Source organism: Sciurus vulgaris, assembly GCF_902686455.1.
Source record: "Sciurus vulgaris genome assembly, chromosome: 8".
Lineage (NCBI taxonomy): Eukaryota > Metazoa > Chordata > Mammalia > Rodentia > Sciuridae > Sciurus > Sciurus vulgaris.
This window is the reverse complement of record NC_136468.1, coordinates 53,857,861-53,877,503: the sequence shown is the minus strand read 5'-3', so window position 1 is coordinate 53,877,503 and position 19,643 is coordinate 53,857,861. Positions and strand designations below refer to the sequence as shown.

At 38.4% G+C, this 19,643-nt stretch overlaps 1 protein-coding gene across 1 annotated transcript in view; it reads left to right on the top strand.

Moving 5' to 3' along the window:
* The window catches only part of ZNF804B (zinc finger protein 804B), a gene marked incomplete at its 3' end in the record, with an annotated part of 529,013 nt that overhangs the window by 429,265 nt on the left and 80,105 nt on the right, over positions 1-19,643 (top strand). Inside the window, exon 2 of the mRNA XM_079151656.1 lies at positions 5,084-5,227. Within this exon, the coding sequence (XP_079007782.1) occupies positions 5,084-5,227 (144 nt within the window). The remainder of the gene's footprint in view (positions 1-5,083; positions 5,228-19,643) is intronic.

The window sequence follows — 19,643 nt, the reverse complement described above, 5'->3', positions numbered from 1 at the left end:
CACAAGAGGAGAGTTCCAGACCAGCCTGGGAAAGTTAGCAACATCCTGTTTCCAGGTTTAAAAATAAATAAATAAAAATAACAAAAATGGTTTGGGATGTAACTCAGTTGTAGAGCACTCTCGGTTTAATTCCCCAGTAACAACAACAACAACAAATATTTGTAGATTCAGAATGGTATATTTTTAAAAATATTTTTCTAATGTCACATGCATTCAATGATACAAATATGCACAACAAAACATCAAAACATCAGGTACCTGTGTAGGGGATGAAAAGTACTTTTCTAATTCATAAGGCTTTAGTTGGGACTTCCTGTAACAAAAGACAGATTAATAAAAGAAAAACAAAGAGAAGTCTGATACACACATACCTGCTGTACACATTGGAAACTCAAATTACTAAACTTCTAAAGTCTTAAGAAGTTGTCTTGGACTTCAGACTTTAATACCATCATTCTCCGAATCAAGGGAAGAATTGTGTGCCAAAGAGTCTGGTTAAGACTCAGGAAAAGCACCCTGAACGGGGAGAAGGTTTGCCACGCAGAGCTGTCTGCCTTCCCCTTGGTTATGAGTCTCTAGTGATGTTAAGATCACCCTCTTCCTGGTGCAGAAAGAGAGATACCTGTATGGATGAAAATTTCCTTTATTGATATAAATTTCCATTACACAAGGGTAACAGTTTTGGATCTCCTCCTGTGTCTGTGGTTGCTCAAAATGACAAGCTCTAAGTTTCCCTTTTGCCAAAAGGACATGTTTAAGGTGACATATTTTGGTCTTCTCTAGCCATCTTGGGGTTTTAGTGTGTAATAATCATTGCAATAATAAAAATAATTTAGCAAGCATTGATATTTATAAGTAATGGTATTATTCTACTCAGAATACTTATCATTTTACAGACACATCTATTATATGCGTGAAAAAATTCTTGGTATGAAAAAGTATATATTCTCTCCTCACACCCACAATATTAATTATAAAAAGTAATTAATTATACAGCATCCTTATTGAATTACACCATAAAATGCTCATGGATGTTACCTAATATTTTTGGAATGACTCTTGCTGTGATAACTGTCATACTCAATTTGTAATTCATTTTCAACCTTTTAATGAATAATTGAGAATGTTTAACTAGAAGCTTCCTTTTATTTCATAAGTGTTCCATTCTATTAAACAAGCTTCCAAAAACATCCTCCACTAAGCAAATTGTGAAAAGAGAAATATTAATAACTGGGAAATGAAGGAATTAAATGCCAATTTTATTCATTTTATTATTAAAATTTACTGACAGAATAGATGACCATTTTTACTCCTTTCATAACTTATTCTGTATCTTCAAATACATTTAAAGATTGTGTGATTATTTCAGAAAGTAAATGTTAATTTATTTGGGAGGCTATTTTATCAGTAAAAGTACTCTTTCATTCAACAAAAAGTCAAAACATACTGCATGTTTACAGTGTATTTAACTGAAACAGGAAAAGGAAGACAGAAAAAGAAAAGGAAAGAGAGAGAACCTCACCTTGTCTTCCAATTATACTTAATCTGGACTAGATAACCCCTCTTTAGCAACCTGTAATTATTATCACTCTATCACAAATTTATGTTTTTTACCTCTTTACATGTAATTCTATCCCACTAGTATATAAACTTCTGAGACTAACACCCAGTAAAAATCAGAAGTTGCTCAGTAAGAGATTCTTGAATGCATGAATACTTAATGGTCAGTTGAGTAAATGAATGGTTGGATGGATGAGGCAGCATGATCCAGTCAAACATGTGCTCCCACTTTACCATTACCTGGCTCTCTGCTAGGTACAAATAGTACCATTACTAAACAACAGTGACCTCCTCTACTGAATGTTAAGTTGGGCATCTGTGCTACTTCCACTTATCTGAGACTTTATTCTCCAGCCTTCTGTATATATAGCTGGCCTCACTCTGCACCATCAAGTAGATAGTACAGTTTCACACTCTAGAATAGGACTACCTCACGCTGGGTAAGATCATGGGCAGAGGGTTTTGGAGAGCAATCTTGGCTGCTTATCCAGCTCAGTCTCAGTTTCAAATTTTGTCAAAGATTCTTAATAATTCTTTCTCTCTTGCCCACCCCTCCCTCTCCCTTTCCTTCCTTCCTTTCCTCCTTCCTTCCTTCCTTCTTTTTTCCCCTCCCTCCCTTTCTCCCTTCCCTTTCCTTCTTTTCTTCCTTCCTCCTTCCCTTTCTCCCTTCCCTTTCCTTCCTTTCTTCCTTCCTCTTTCTTTCTTCCTTCTCATTGCCTGTATGATTTTCCAGACCCTACCTTACTTACCTTCTGGCTGTCCTCCTCATCTGCCTTTGAGATTTCTGTCCTCATGTCTCAGCTTCCCCATTTCCAATCCCCAGTCACCTCCTGTTGGTTTATACTCTTCCCCCTGACCTTGCTGGACACATTGGATTGTGAGCCATGCTTGCATTTTTTGCCAATGTCACTTATACCCACCTACCTACCTTTTGCCTCTTAGTAAGGAAATCAGGGTATGCCTTAGGGACTGTCATTAGCACCTTAGAGGGAAGGGAAATAGGGATTTATGCTTTATGTCATGGCAAGAAATATGAAGCAAGAAATGTGATGTATAATTTAGTCTTACAAACATGTAAAATGTGAGCATTTACAAGAAATGCCATGATTTAAGTTTTGGCAAAACTCTTAAGATTATATAATTATAAGTCATGCAATATAGTAATTAAAGGTTGTTTGAGAAATATGTGCAGATGAAGGTACAAAAGTAAGATGTGGAGTACACCTTACTCCTAGCCATTGAGTTATTGTCATAGAATCCCCATATAATCTAGATTAATAAGAGAATACATTTTTTCCCACAAATAAAACCTGAATTCTCAATTATTCCTTCCCCTGGTTCATGAGATTGAGGTATTTTAGAGCACCCAGGCATAGTTAACCAATGTCCAAGGCACATGATTAGTTTTCTAAGCCTGTGGTTCAATGTCATAATAAGGGAACAGGAAAAAAAAAGTAATCGGTAATTCTAATTCAGATTCTGGAATTATAGGAAGAAAATAGAAGGGGGAAAAGACTAGATAAGGAATAATGGTTTCCTGATACTCATTCTACTAAAGGAAGAGATTTAGCAGTCTCAGTGCTGTCCTCCTGTTTTGGCTCTCAACAGTGACTACCTCAGCAGGCCATTACCATGGTTCTTTGAGCACCTAGATTTTTGTCCTGAAATCAGGGTCTACATTCTCTTTACTGAATGCATCCTATTCAATAGCTTTTGTGTCTTCTGTTGGCCTAGAACATCACCAAATTCTTGCTTCTGTTCTTTTAGGTAAGCAATACAGATATTGGGTCTACTCTTCTGTTTGTTAATGATACTCATGCTCTTTTTGCTGGTTGCCATTTGTTTTGCCCTGTTATATTTGAACTTGAATCACTGTGTTTCCATGCATAAATTAATTGTCCCATCACTTTATCTGCCTTTGTGGAAACTACCTAATTGTTTTGCTACTGTATAAAATCTGGTCTGTGACATCTATGATACAGGCTTATGGTATGATTTCTTTGATTAGCAGGTTAGTCATTTTGGAGAAATAAAAGTAAAGTCCACCCTTAATGTGTTTATCAATTCTTTATATGTATGTATGTGTCATCTTCAATGTGCAGTCGTTCATTCATTTGGCACTGGGCTGATAGACAAGGACATGTAGAGAGGTATGGGGCAATATCCATTAATTTATGTAATACATATTAAATAGGTACTTGTCCTGGACTAGATAATATGATGTTTAGCACTGCAGACACAAAAATGAATAAAATGTTTCCTTTTCAGGCTAGGGATATAGTTCAGTTGGTAGAGTGCTTTCCTCCTATGCACAAGGCCCAGAGGTCAATCTCAAGTACCACACACATACACACATAAAAAAGTCTGTCCTCAAAGATTTTGATGGATTTTGATTGACATGAATGAAGTTAATACCAATTGCATACCTGGGGATATACTTAAAGAGGACAGTATGGGAAAAAGACTTGATAAGAGATGAGACTGGCATGGTAGGAAAAGCTTTTATAGCATATTCAGGGGGTAGGTTTTAATGGGAGTGATAAGTCTAAGCTGTTTGCTAACAAAGGATCTAGGAACAGGTTATTAGACTCAAATCCCATTTCCACTTATTAATTCAGTGACCAGGAGTATGTGACCTCTCTAAGCATTTGGTTGATATATTTGTAAAATGCAGGTAAAAATAGAACTTATCTCATGGGGTGGATTTGAGGAATACTTGTGATAATATACCTACCTGATACATAATTTATCCATAGTAAGTACTTGTCAGTATTATACCACAGGCAATGAGAGAATCAACAGGATTTTAAGTAGGGGAATGATATAGCTAAAACTGTTTGAGATAAAACATCCTTAAAGTTGTAAAGATAATGTTTTTTTTGTTTTGTTTTGTTTTGTTTTTTGTGGTGCTGGGGATTGAACCCAGGGCCTTGTGCTTGTAAGGCAAGCACTCTATCAACTGAGCTACCTCCCCAGCCCAGGATAATGGTTTTTAAAAATATGTGATAAACCCAAAGGCTAGACAGTCTACCAGGAACTGATGCCTGTGGAAGATAATTAGTCTGGGATTGAAGATTATGGGTACAACAGGTTCTAACTGTAGTGTGAATGAAGACACTCCTGGGTGAGTGTATACAGTGAATTGATTGGTTGGCTGAAGGCAAAATCATGTGTGACACAGAAAGTCCATAAAGGAAATACAGTAGAAATGAACAGAGAGTGCTTGGTACTAGTCAGAATCACAGCCTGGAAATTGGCAGCAAGAGGAAGGATGAGTGAAGACCAGGTTGTAGCAATAACCAGAGGGCTCCTTTGGCAGAACTGGTATGTTGATTGATAAGTTAGGGTTAATGCTAAACTGGAAGTTACTTCCACACTGTCATTGCTTTTCCAGGAAATAAGAAGTCTTGCCCTAAGCTTTCAGTCACAATAAATTATATACCAATTTGATTAATATGAGATCTGGTTATGCTATCAGAGCGAAATATAACCAATATTTTTTGCCTTCTTTTATTTTTTAAAGGATTTTTCAGAAAAGGAAAAGTCCACAGCAAAGGCCCTGGAAGACGTGAAGGCAAACTTTTACTGTGAATTATGTGACAAGCAGTATCACAAACACCAGGAGTTTGACAATCATATTAATTCTTATGATCATGCTCATAAGCAGGTAAGCCAATGTGGAGACAATTCTTCATATTCCTAGATTTATATCTTCAGAACAGAACTGGATGAATTTAGCATTATTTACTATCACCTAAGACTCTAAGGTGAGATCATTTATGTCTTTTTTCTTCCTTGAGAGGTTGTTTTCTGTTTAAATTTTAGGTGAGGTCATTTTTTTCCTAGAAGTACCATAAAACTGGAAGTGAACTTAGGGATGATCTAAGACTATACTGGCTTACTTGTTTTAGAATCATATGTGTATATATATATGTGAGAAAATCAGGAACCAACAAAAACAGTAAAAATAGTGTCACATTAAAAATCACTAAACTAATTAGAAGTGAGTACTATGACAGAATCTATTGCAGAATCTATTATGATCCTTTTTTAAAAATTATTGCTCAAAGATCCCAAGGTATAGGAAAATCTGAATCTTCGGGAAAAAAACTTTGAATGACAGGTAACAACTTGCTAAGAATATTCTCTTTAAGAGTGTCAAAATTGTTAATTAATAAACCATGTTCAGCAAACAAATAAAAAATCCATGCAAAGTCAAGGGGTAATGGCAGGTAGAAACATTTCAATTATTTTTTTTAAAGATCTTGTATGCATCTCTGTCATCAGTGTAGATATTCTATACATGGCTGCTAATATTATATACTTCTATTTGACTGTGAAGAGGAAAAACCTATTCACATCCTGTTAAGACTTCATCCTTGATGGTATGGAGATATTGACAACTCAGAAATTAGAAGTATTAGTTATCACTGAATGCAAAATTCCACATAGTTAGAGAATTCCTGCTAAGAGTTTTGAAAAGGTAGACACTGCTGATGCTAAAATGGACTTGACAGGTTGAAATCTGTGGATGAATCTTGTACACTCTATATTTAAAATATTTATTGAGAGAACATAAATACTTTATCTAACATTTATATTTATTTAGTGTATGTGAAGTATATGATCTTTGGAAACACACAACTGAGGAATAAATAGCTTCTGTCCTTAAGAATAAGATATAGGTTTTTTTCAAGATGGCGGACTAGAGGGTGGCTGCATTTCATGTTGCTCCAGGACTCAGGATTCAAAAGAGGAGATATTGAGAGACTTAGGACCAACTCAAAGCAGCCGGGTGAGTCTCTCCCGTTGGGGAGGCGACCCGGATGGGGCGGTAGTCCCGGAACGCAGGGAACTTTGTGAAGTAGAGCTGCCTGGCAAGACACCCCTCCCTCCGCTGGATCAGTGAACTCGGACAACTGGGAGCATCGTAGAGGAGGCCACTCAGCACAGCGCTTGGACTCGGAGCAACCACTGGGGCTCCGGGCGGCTGCCCAGAGGAGGGTCTGCGAGGAGAGCTATTTGGACTCAGAGTGACCACCCCTGAACACCGGGGCCTGCCCAGAAGAGGAGGAGGAACGGGGTGGGTCACTTGGACTCAGAGTGACTTCCCAGGGCTATGGGCGGTTGGCGGGAGGAGGAGGCACACAACGAGTTGCTTGGACTCCTAGTGACCGCACCGGAACACTGGGCGGCTGTCCGGAGGAAGAGGCGTGCAGGAGGTCGCTGAGACTCCCAGCGATTGTACGGAGCTCCAGGTGGCTGCTCAGAGGAGGGGCTGCATAGCCAGGCGATTAGGTGCAGAGCAGGGTCCCAGGACCTAGGAGGCTTCTTGGTGGAAGAGCCGCACAGAGATTCGCTTAGGGGTGGAGTGAAGGTTCTAGAACTGCGGACAGATTGAGGAGAGGCAGCCTAAGGAGACTCGTCTGTGAAGGGTGAGGCTCCCAGGCCCAGAAGGTAGATCCGGGCCCCTGGGAACGTTGCAGAGGAAGGCAGCCCAGCCCAGGCGGTAGTTGTAGATTGAGGGGAACCTCTAGGAGGGGAACTGACCAGCAAGACCTCCCCACCAGGTGACTCTTCCCTGCCGGGTGAGGTTTTACCACAAGGATGGTAAAACCAGAGACACAGGCTCAAACAGGCCTTGCCTCAGCCCGCAGACTAGTTCACCTTTGGATGACCATTGGTCAACAAGTGGAGGCACCTCTTTTCCACTAGCAGGGAATATACCTCACCTGAAGGCCACCACTCCTAGAGAGGCAGCTTCCTTGTGGAGCACCACACTATCAACTTCCTCCAAGACATCAGGCTACTGAAGGCTAAGAGGGGATATACTAGAAATCTTCAGGGACATTATAAGTCAATAGAGGGAATCTGCAATATCTCAGTGATCGACTGATACCTGAACAATATGAGAAAACAAGGGAAGAAAATGCCCCAAACAAATCTAGATGTTACAGCATGGCAGAAGAAATGACAGAAAAGGAGTTCAGAATGTACATAATTAAAATGATCAGGGAAGCAAACGATGAGATGAAAGAGCAAATGCAGGCACTGAATGATGAGATGAAAGAGCAAATGCAGGCATTGAATGATTGCACCAATCGACAGTTAAAAGAGCAAATACAGGAAGCAAAAGATCATTTCACTAAAGAGTTAGAGATATTGAAAAAAAAAAACAGAAATGAAGGAAACAATACACCAAATTAAGAACTCCATAGAAAGCATAACCAATAGGATGGAACACCTGGAAAACAGAACCTCAGGCATTGAAGACAAAATATTCAACCTTGAAAACAAAGTTGAACAAACAGAGAAGATGGTAAGAAATCATGAACAAAATCTACAAGAACTATGGGATATCATGAAAAGGCCAAATTTAAGGATTATTGTGATTAAGGAAGGCTTAGAGAAACAATCCAAAGGAATGAACAAACTATTCAATGAAATAATATCAGAAAATTTCCCAAATCTGAAGAATGAAATGGAAAATCAAGTTCAAGAGGCTTATAGGACTCCAAATACACAAAATTACAACAGACCCACACCAAGGCACATTATAATGAAAATACCTAACATACAAAATAAAGACAGAATTTTAAAGGCTGTGAGAGAAAAGAACCAAATTACATTCAGGGGGAAACCAATAAGAATATCAGCAGATTTTTCAATCCAGACCCTAAAAGCTAGAAGGGCCTGGAAGCAACATTTTTCAAGCCCTGAAAGAAAATGGATGCAACCAAGAATCTTATACCAAGCAAAACGTACCTTCAAATTTGACGATGAAATAAAATCCTTCCATGATAAACAAAAGCTAAAAGAATTTACAAAAAGAAAGCCAGCATTACAGAACATTCTCAGCAAAATATTCCATGAGGAAGAAATGAAAAACAAAGAAGCAAATCAGCAAAGGGAGGAATTCTTCTAAAGGAATTGTCAAATAAAGGAGGAACCAAGTCGTGTCAAATAAATAAATAAATAAAATAAAATAAATGAACCAGAGGGGTTTCAAGATGGTGGCCTAGAGGGTGGCTGCATTTCATGTTGCTCCAGGACTCAGGATTCAAAAGAGGAGATATTGAGACGCTTGGGACCAACTCAAAGCAGCCGGGTGACTCTCACCCCCTGGGGAGGCGTCCCGGATGGGACGGTGGTCCCGGAATGCAGGAAACTTTGTGAAGTAGAACTGCCGGCGAGATGCCCCTCCCCCCGCTGGAGCAGTGAACTCGGACAGCTGGGAGCGCCGTAAAGGAGGCCGCTCGGCACAGCGCTGGGACTCGGAGCAACCACTGGGGCTCCGGCGGCTGCCCAGGGGAAGAGTGGCGAGGAGAGCTGTGTGGACTCAGGACACCGGGGCCTGCCCTGAGGAGGAGGAGGAGGAGCGTGGCCACTTGGATTCGGAGTGACTGCACCAGAGCTACAGGCGGTTGCCAGAGGAGAAGCTGCGTGGCGAGCTGTTTGGACTCAGAACGATGCTTCTGAACTCCGGGGCCTGCCCTGAGGACGAGGAGGAGGAAGAGGAGCGCGGCCGCTTGGATTCGGGGTGACTACACCAGAGCTACAGGCGGTTGCCAGAGAAGGGGCTGCGTGGCGAGCTGTTTGGACTCAGACCACTTCTGAACCCTGGGGCCTGCCCAGAGGAGGAGGAGGAGGAGGAGGAGGAGGAGCGCGGCGGGTCCTTTGGACTCGCAGTGACTGCATTAGCGCTCCAGGCGGCTGCTCAGAGGAGAAGGCGAGTGGTGAGTTGTTTGGACTTAAAGGGACAGCTCCTGAACACAGGGGGGCTGCCTGGAGGAGAAGCGTGGTGGGACGCTTGGTCTTGAGTGGCCGCACCAGAGCTCCGGGCGGTTGCCCAGAGGACCCGTGCTGTGGGTCACGTGGACTCAGAGCCACTCAGAGCGACCGCTCCTGAACACCCCGGGGGTTATCTGGAGGAGGAGGAGGAACGGGGAGGGTCACTTCAACTCGGAGTGATTGATTGCCCAGGGCTAAGGGGGGTTGGTGGAGGTGGAGGCACGCAGTGAGTTTCTTGGACTCCTAGTGACCGCACCGGAATACTGGGTGGCTGTCTGGAGGAAGAGGCATGTGGCGGGTCTCTGAAATTCAGAGAGATTGTACAGGGCCCCAGGTGGCTGCTCAGAGGAGGGGCCGTATAGCCAGGCGATTAGGTGCAGAGCAGGGTCCCAGGATCTAGGAGGCTTCTTGGTGGAAGAGCCGCACAGAGACAGGCTTAGGGCACAGCGAAGGTTCCAGGCCTGCGGGCAGATTCTCTGAGGAAGGGCAGCCTAAGGAGAGTCATCTGCAAAGGGTGAGGCTCCCAGGCCCAGGAGGTAGGGCCGGGCCCCTGGAAACTTTGCAGAGGAAGGCAGCCCAGCCCAGGCAGTAGCTGTAAATTGAGGGGAACCTCTAGGAGGGAACTGACCAGCGAGACCTCCCCACCGGGTGAGTCTTCCCTGCTGGGTGAGGTTTCCCCACAAGGATGGTAAAACCAGAGACTCAGGCCCAAACAGGCCTTGCCTCAGCCCACAGCCTAGGTCCCCTTTGGATGACCATTGGTCAACAAGTGGAGGCACCTCTGCCCACTAGCAGGGATAATACCCCACCTGAAGGCCACCACTCCTAGAGAGGCAGCTTCCTTGTGGAGCACCGCATTATCAACTTACTCCAAGACTTCAGCCTACTGAAGGCTAAGGGTGGATATATATAGAAATCTTCAGGGACATTATAAGTCAATAGAGGAAATCTGCAATATCTCAGCGGTCCTCTGATACCTGAACAATATGAGAAAACAAGGAAAGAAAATGCTGCAAACAAATCTAGATGTTACATCAATAAAACCCAGTGACAGCATGGCAGAAGAAATGACAGAAAAGGAGTTCAGAATGTACATAATTAAAATGATCAGAGAAGCAAACGATGAGATGAAAGAGCAAGTGCACGCACTGAATGATGAGATGAAAGAGCAAATGCAAGCATTGATTGATCGCACCAATCGACAGTTAAAAGAGCAAATACAGGAAGCAAAAGATCATTTCAATAAAGAGTTAGAGATATTGAAAAAAAACCAAACAGAAATCCTTGACATGAAGGAAACAATAAACCAAATTAAGAACTCCATAGAAAGCATAACCAATAGGATAGAACACCTGGAAGACAGAACCTCAGACATTGAAGACAAAATATTTAACCTTGAAAAGAAAGTTGAACAAACAGAGAAAATGGTAAGAAATCATGAACAGAATCTACAAGAACTATGGGATATCATGAAAAGGCCAAATTTAAGAATTATTGGGATTGAGGAAGGCCTAGAGAAACAAGCCAAAGGAATGAACAACCTATAAAATGAAATAATATCAGAAAATTTCCCAAATCTGAAGAATGAAATGGAAAATCAAGTTCAAGAGGCTTATAGGACTCCAAATACACAAAATTACAACAGACCCACACCAAGACACATTATAATGAAAATACCGAACATACAAAATAAAGACAGAATTTTAAAGGCTGTGAGAGAAAAGAACCAAATTACATTCAGGGGGAAACCAATACGGATATCAGCAGATTTTTCAATCCAGACCCTAAAAGCTAGAAGGGCCTGGAACAACATTTTTCAAGCCCTGAAAGAAAATGGATGCCAACCAAGAATCTTATACCCAGCAAAACTTACCTTCAAATTTGACGATGAAATAAAATCCTTCCATGATAAACAAAAGCTAAAAGAATTTACAAAAAGAAAGCCAGCATTACAGAACATTCTCAGCAAAATATTCCATGAGGAAGAGATGAAAAACAAAGAAGCAAATCAGCAAAGGGAGGAATTATCCTAAAGGAATTGTCAAATAAAGGAGGAAGCAAGTTGTGCCAAACAAATAAATAAATAAAATTTAAAAAATGAACCAAATGACCGGGAAACCAAATCATATCTCTATAATAACCCTGAATGTTAGTGGCCTGAATTCATCAATCAAAAGACATAGACTGGCAGACTGGATTAAAAAGAAAGATCCAACAATATGTTGCCTGCAAGAGACTCACCTCATAGAAAAAGATACCCATAGACTAAAGGTGAAAGGATGGGGAAAAACATACCATGCACATGGACTCAGCAAAAAAGCTGGAGTATCCATCCTCATTTCAGATAATGTGGACTTCAAGTCAAAGTTAGTCAGAAGGGATAAAGAAGGTCATTCCATACTGCTTAAGGGAAGCATAAATCAGCAAGATATAACAATCATAAACATCTATGCCCCAAACAGTGGCTCATCCATGTATGTCAAACAAACCCTTCTCAATTTCAGAAACCAAATAGACCACAACACAATAATACTAGGTGATTTTAACACGCCTCTCTCACCACTGGACAGATCTTCCAAAAAAAAAAAAAAAATCGAACAAAGAAACCATAGATCTCAATAACACAATCAATAATTTAGACTTAATGGACATTTATAGAATATACCATCCAACCTAGAGCAAATACACTTTCTTCTCAGCAGCACATGGATCCTTCTCTAAAATAGACCATATATTATGCCACAAAGCTAATGTTAGCAAATACAAGAAGATAGAGACACTACCTTGTATTCTATCAGATCATAATGGATTGAAGTTAGAAATAAATGAAAGAGTAAAAAACAGGAACTACTCCAACACCTAGAGATTAAAAAAATATGCTATTATATTATTGTATGGTGAATGGATAACAGAAGATATTAGGAAGGAAATTAAAAAATTCTTAGAGGTAAATGGGAACAAAGAAACATCATATCAAAATCTCTGGGACACTATGAAAGCAGTACTTAGAGGGAAATTTATTTCATGGAGTGCATTTAATAAAAGAAGTAAAACTCAACAAATAAATGACCTAACACTACAGCTCAAAGCCCTAGAAAAAGAAGAACAGACCAGCACCAAAAGTAGTAGAAGACAGGAAATAGTTAAACTCAGAACTGAAATCAACGAAATTGAAACAAAAGAAACAATACAAAAATTTGACAAAATAAATAGTTGGTTCTTTGAAAAAATAAACAAAATTGATAAACCTTTAGCCACACCAACAAAGAGAAGATGAGATAATATCCAAATTGCTAAAATTTGGAATGAACAAGGAAATATCACAACAGACATGAGTAAATACAAAACATAATTAGAAGTTATTTTGAAAATCTATACTCCAACAAAATAGAAAATTTTGAAGACATCAACAGGTTTCTAGAGACGTATGAATTGCCTAAACTGAACGAGGAGGACATACACAATTTAAATAGACCAATTTCAAGTAATGAAATAGAAGCCTACCAACAAAGAAAAGCCCGGGACCAGATGGGTTCTCTGCCGAATTCTACAAAACCTTTAAAGAAGAGCTCATTCCAATACTTCTCAAAGTATTCCATAAAATAGAAGAGGAGGGAACCCTCCCAAACTCATTCTATGAAGCCAATATCACACTGATACCTAAACCAGAGAGAGACACATCGATAAAGAAAATTTCAGACGAATGTCCTTAATGAACATCAACGCAAAAATTCTCAACAAAATTTTACCAAATCGCATACAAAAACATATTAAAAAGATAGTGTACCATGATCAAGTGGTTTCATCCCAGGGATGCAAGGTTGGTTCAACATTAGGAAATCAATAAATGCAATTCACCATATCAATAGACTTAAAGTCAAGAATCACATGATTATTTCAATAGATGCAGAAAAAGCATTTGATAAATTACAGCACCCCTTCATGCTCAAAACACTAGAAAAAATAGGGATAGTGGGAACTTTCCTTAACATTGTAAAGCCCATCTACACTAAGCCCATGGCCAATATCATTCTAAATGGTGAAAAACTGAAAGCATTCCCCCTAAAAACTGGAACAAGGCAGGGATGCCCTCTTTCACCACTTCTATTCAACATCCTCCTTGAAACTCTAGCCAGAGCAATTAGACAGACCAAAGAATTTAAAGGGATACGAATAGGAAAAGAAGAACTCAAACTATCCCTATTTGCTGATGATATGATTATATATTTAGAGGAACCAGGAAATTCCATCAGAAAACTTTTAGAACTCATAAGTGAATTCAGTAAAGTAGCGGGATATAAGATCAATGCTCATAAATCTAATGCATTTTTATACATAAATGATGAATCTTTGGAAAGAATAATTAGGAAACCTACCCCATTCACAATAGCCTCAAAAAACATAAAATACTTGGGAATCAATCTCACAAAAGAGGTGAAAGACCTCTACAATGAGAACTACAGAACACTAAAGAAAGAAATTGAAGAAAACCTTAGAAGATGGAAAGATCTCCCATGTTCTTGGATAGGAAGAATTAATATTGTCAAGATAGCCATACTCCCTAAAGTGCTATACAAATTCAATGCAATTCCAACTAAAATTCCAATGATGTACCTTACAGAAATAGAGCAAGTAATTATGAAATTCATCTGGAAGAATAAGAAACCCAGAATAGCTAAAGCAATACTTAGCAGGAAGAGTGAAACAGGGGATATTGCAATACCAGATCTTCAACTCTACTACAAAGCAATAGTAACAAAAATGGCATGGTATTGGTACCAAAATAGAAAGGTAGATCAACGGTACAGAATAGAGGACAGGGACACAAACCCAAATAAATACAATTTTCTCATACTAGACAAAGGTGCCAAAAATATGCAATGGAGAAAAGATAGCCTCTTCAACAAATGGTGCTGGGAGAATTGGAAATCCATATGCAACAGAATGAAACTAAACCCATATCTCTCACCATGCACGAAACTAAACTCAAAATGGATTAAGGACCTCGGAATCCGACCAGAGATCCTGCAGATTATAGAGAAAAAGTAGGTCCAGATCTTCAACACGTTGGCTTAGGACCAGACTTCCTCAACAGGACTCCCATAGCACAAGAAATAAAAGGAAGAATCAATAACTGGGATAGATTCAAACTAAAAAGCTTTCTCTCAGCAAAGGAAACTATCAGCAATGCGAAGAAAGAGCCTACAGAATGGGAGAATATCTTTGCCAATCATACTTCAGATAGAGCACTAATTTCCAGAATCTATAAAGAAATCAAAAAACTTTACACCAAGAATACAAATAATCCAATTGACAAATGGGCTAAGGAAATGAATAGACAGAAGAAGATCTACAAGCAATCAACAAACATATGGAAAAATGTTCAACATCTCTAGTAATAAGAGAAATGCAATTCAAAACCACCCTAAGGTTCCATCTCACCCCAATTAGAATGGCGATTATCAAGAATACAAGCAACAATAGGTGTTGGCGAGGATGTGGGGTGAAAGGTACACTCATACATTGCTGGTGGGGCTGCAAATTAGTGCAGTCACTCTGGAAAGCAGTGTGGAGATTCCTTAGAAAACTTGGAATGGAACCACCATTTGACCCAGCTATCCCACTCCTTGGCCTATACCCAAAGGACTTAAAATCAGCATACTACAGAGATACAGCCACATGAATGTTCATTGCTGCTCAATTCACAATAGCCAGACTGTGGAACCAACCTAGATGTCCTTCAATTGATGAATGGATAAAGAAACTGTGATATATATGTGTATATATATATATATATATATATATATACACACACAATGGAATATTACTCCGCCATAAACAATGATAAATTTATGGCATTTGCAAGCAAATGGATGAAATTGGAGAATATCATGCTAAGTGAGATAAGCCAGTCTCAAAAAACCAAAGGAGGAATGATATCGCTAATAAGTGGATAATGGCACATAATGGAGGGAGGGAGGGGTTAGTGTTAGGGTTAGAGTTAGGGTTAGGGAGGGGGGCAAGAATGGAGGAAGGAAGGACTGTATAGAGGGTAAAGAGGGGTTTGGAGGAGTGGGGGTAAGGGAAAAAAATAACAGAATGAATCAAACAACATTACCCTATGTAAATTTATGATTACACAAATAGTATGCCTTAACGCCATGTACAAACAGAGAAACAACATGTATCCCATTTGTTTACAATAAAAAAAGAATTCCATTAAAAAAAAGGATAAGATATAATTGGCTCCTTTTCTCTGGCAAGAGCAAAATAAATGGAATAAAATATTCTAGGACTATAGTCACCATATCCTTGTGTGCATAATAATCACCTCAAAAGTTGTTAATAATTCACTTTCCATATGAAGCTCAGGAACCTGTATTTTAAAATGAATAAAAATGGAAAATTTTAAACATATATGAAAGCAAACTCTTTGTCTATTACCCAACTTCAGTGATAATCTTCTTTCATTTATGCGACCACCACTTAACCACATCCCCACCATGTCTACATTATTTTGAAGTAAATTCCAGACATCATAGAATTTCATCTTAAAGTATTTCAAGATATGTAATGATGCTTTAAAAATATAGCATTATCATTTCTAAAAATTGACAGTAATTTATGAATATCTTGTTTCCCTATTTATCTCACAAATGATTTATAAATTTGGGTTATTTAAAATCAATGTCCCAAAATATTCATAATTTTGACAGGTCTGGATGTCTTTAAGTTCTTTTAATATATTTTAACTTATAGATTTTTTCCCTCCTTTTTGAAATTTTACTCCTTGCCATCTGTTTCCCATATTGAAGGTTTTGCAGAATTATTCCTACACTCCTGGTTCCCCCCCCCACACACACACACTTTTCTTGGTCTTCTATATTCCCTTCAAACTGGTTTTATAGATAGATACCTGGTCAAATTCATATTTTAATTTTTTTCATGACAAAAATATAGTAGAGGATGTATTAGTCAAATTTCCTTGCTGTGACAAAATATCTGAGAAAATCAGTTTAAAGGAGGAAAGATTTACTTTGGCTCAGTTTATCAGAGGTTTTCGTCTATGGTCACTTGGCTCCACTTTTTCTGGGTCTGTGGTGAGGCTAAATATCAAAGTACCAATGTGGAAGCATGTAATGCAGCAAAGCTTCTCATTGCATGGCAGCCAGAAAGCAGAGAAAGAACCAAAGGGACCTGAGCCCTTCCAGGCCCTGTCCCCAAGGTTCTACTCCTCCAACTGTGTCCCAATTTCTAAATTTCCACCAATTCCCAATAGCTCATTAAATTAATGGATGAATCCATTGATGAGTTTAGAGCCTTCATGATCCAGTCCCTCCCAAAGACTCTCACCTCTGTATGCTACTGCACTGAAAATCAAACCTTCAACTGTTGAGCTCTGAGGGGACATTTCAGATTCAAACCCTAACAGAGGGCAGATTATGTCCTTCTGTAAGAAGGCAATCTGTTTGTTTCTTTTTATATAACATTAAAGTGAATTAGTAGATTCAAGTACGATCAGCTTGATCCATCCATCATTTATTTACTCTACCAGGTTTTTTCCTTGAATTGTTTTATAGCCATCTATGATCATTTGCTCAAATAAATTACCTCATTTGGAGCTTTAAGATGATGATTCTAATTCTATCATCCCTTCTTCATTTATTAGATGGAACTTCACTTTAGCATTTCCCTTTAGGGATTTTATGCAGGTAATCTGCAGGCTATATTTTAAGAATAATAAATACTCTGGATATTTAGAGAATTAAAAGATGAGGGAAATTTTCTTGAAATAATGACATTTGATCTTGATCTGTGCTTTACACAGGCAGAAAGTAGATGTGAAATAGAGGCTCAAGATGGGATTTGGCATTCTTGAAAACATAAAATAAGCTAAGGTGAAGAAACAGAAGGGCATCAGGTAACTTGTAAGAATTGTGGAAAGTATTGTCCTACCAGGGGTGGATGCTCCACACCAAGAATGCATGGCACAGCATGCCTAGTACTATGGAATTCTGTCTGATTAATTTTTTCTCACTCTCCTTAATCTTATTTTTACTGGCTTCCCAACATGTTGATAAAACAACCTTTTTACAATCCTAATCACATCTGCATGCCCACTTTTGCTTACCATTACACTTATTGACATCCTAACTCTTTTGGGCATGCTCCTTCATGTTGATTTTCTAAAGTGTTCTACTGTTCTACTGTTATCAGTGGAAACAGATGAATTTGGTCCACACAGTCCTGAAACTAGTAACCTCATTAAAGAGACAGATATGTCAATATATCTTATAATACCTTAAATGCTTGAAACACTTAAAAGTATATGCTTAATGCACTTAAAAGAGAACACAAAACTTATTTAAGAAAAATGAAGACAAATGAACTGAAATTTTTAAAGAAAGTGTAAGTTAACCATGTAGTCTAGAACTGTATGTCCTGTTGGGTAGTAAAATTACATCACAGAATAGGGGCAGTTACAAAGAATGATACTTGGAAGAGCAAATGATACCCTATGACTGCTAGAGTTACCTTCATTCTCTTGGGGATCTCTTTAACAATCTTAGAAACTACATCCTATTTCCTTTATTCTTCTTTCGCAGTATAGTTTGCATCATGTCTTCACTTTGCAATCGGATTCTCACCCATTCTTATTTAATCTTATTCTTGGCTCATTACAAGGGTGTTCTAATTAGATTATAGTACTATTCCTATTACAAATCAATATATCCATTATGGCCAGATTAAACTTCCCCAACTACCAGATTTGTATTATCCATCCCCTCCTAGGAAATCTTCAGTGGTTGGTGACTGACTTTTAAAAGTCAGAGTCTGAACTGTTGAGCCTGTCATTCAAAACCTCCACAATCTGGCTCTTGCCTTCATTTCCAGATTTATCTCCTGGAACTCCAGAATTTCCCTACAGTTTTTCAAAAGATGCCTTATGCTGTCCCACCTGCTCCTCTTGGCTCAGACTCTTCCTTCTGCCTGGGATGTCCTCTCATTTTGTGACTGTCTTTTAATACATACTTCTGTATACTTAATGTATAGATTGAAAACTTATATCTGGATATTAAAGGAGCTTAGATTTAATGCAAACTGCTTTAATGCAATCTTTTTCAAATTTCTTTTTGCTCAAAATATGTTAATATTCTGGAGAATTTTTGTACATGCTGCCTGCTTTGGGAAACATTAGAATAATTAAATTTGCTGTAGACCTTGTTCGACTGCTTTCTTGGATAATGTTGAAATACTTCCATTTAAAATTCATTTGGCTCAAAATATTTTGAGAATTACCTCAATTTGAGATGAAGCTGAGTTTAAAATTTTCTTTTAAATGAAACTGAATTTTATGATTTTATGTATAGAAATAGGAAGTTCTCATTAAAATAAAATATACCAACACTTCCCCTGACTTTCAAAGCTAAATATGTCCATTTGTTTCTTGCTTCATTAAGAGCTTTATTTGATAGGGGTGATCATTATCATGATGATGATGGGAATTTGGCTAAGAATAATTTTTGGCCTGAATAATGTGAATAGATGCCATGAATTTATTTTCCATGTGGATTCAGATGAAATATCTGGCCTCTTCTGTTGAACTTCCCATAATATGGGGTTATAGGGTTATATTTAGAAGAAAATCCAAATTCGGATGGCAATCATTCCATTACTCATCAATAGAACAACTTGGATCTAGAGGTAAAATAGCATTTGAATTCTCCTTTTGCTTTTCCTTCACTTATTTGTAACTACTATGGATATTTCAGTTTAGTAAGTGATTTCTAAAATTTTCTTATTTTTCTATATCTAAAGTATTATGTGTTTATTTTATTGCAAAGATGGTATTATTATTCATAGTGAAATTGTAATTCTAGACAAATGAGTCAATATATAACTTTAAAGAAAGTAAAATAGTCTGTGATTTGTAGAATTAAATGGACTTCATTGGACATTTAATACTTTTGTGTAACATGAAAAACATTAAGCTATTTTTCTTGGGTATAATTTGCAGAGAAAGATAGTTCATCAGTAATATAGCTGAGGTTTTTTTTTTTTTTTCCCCTCCGATGAGGAAAAATAATGATTTTTCTAGCTCTGACAACCTCTCTGTACACAGCTCACGTTTTTGGAAACAGCACAGTTGTTTTAGCTATTGCCTTGAACATCTTATAATTCTGTGTAAATGTTGAGCATTATTCCTAAAGCAATTTGAATGTGTATACAAATTACAATCACTTGGATAAAAATAGCACTGTAACTATTAATGTAACTAACATGTCAATAAC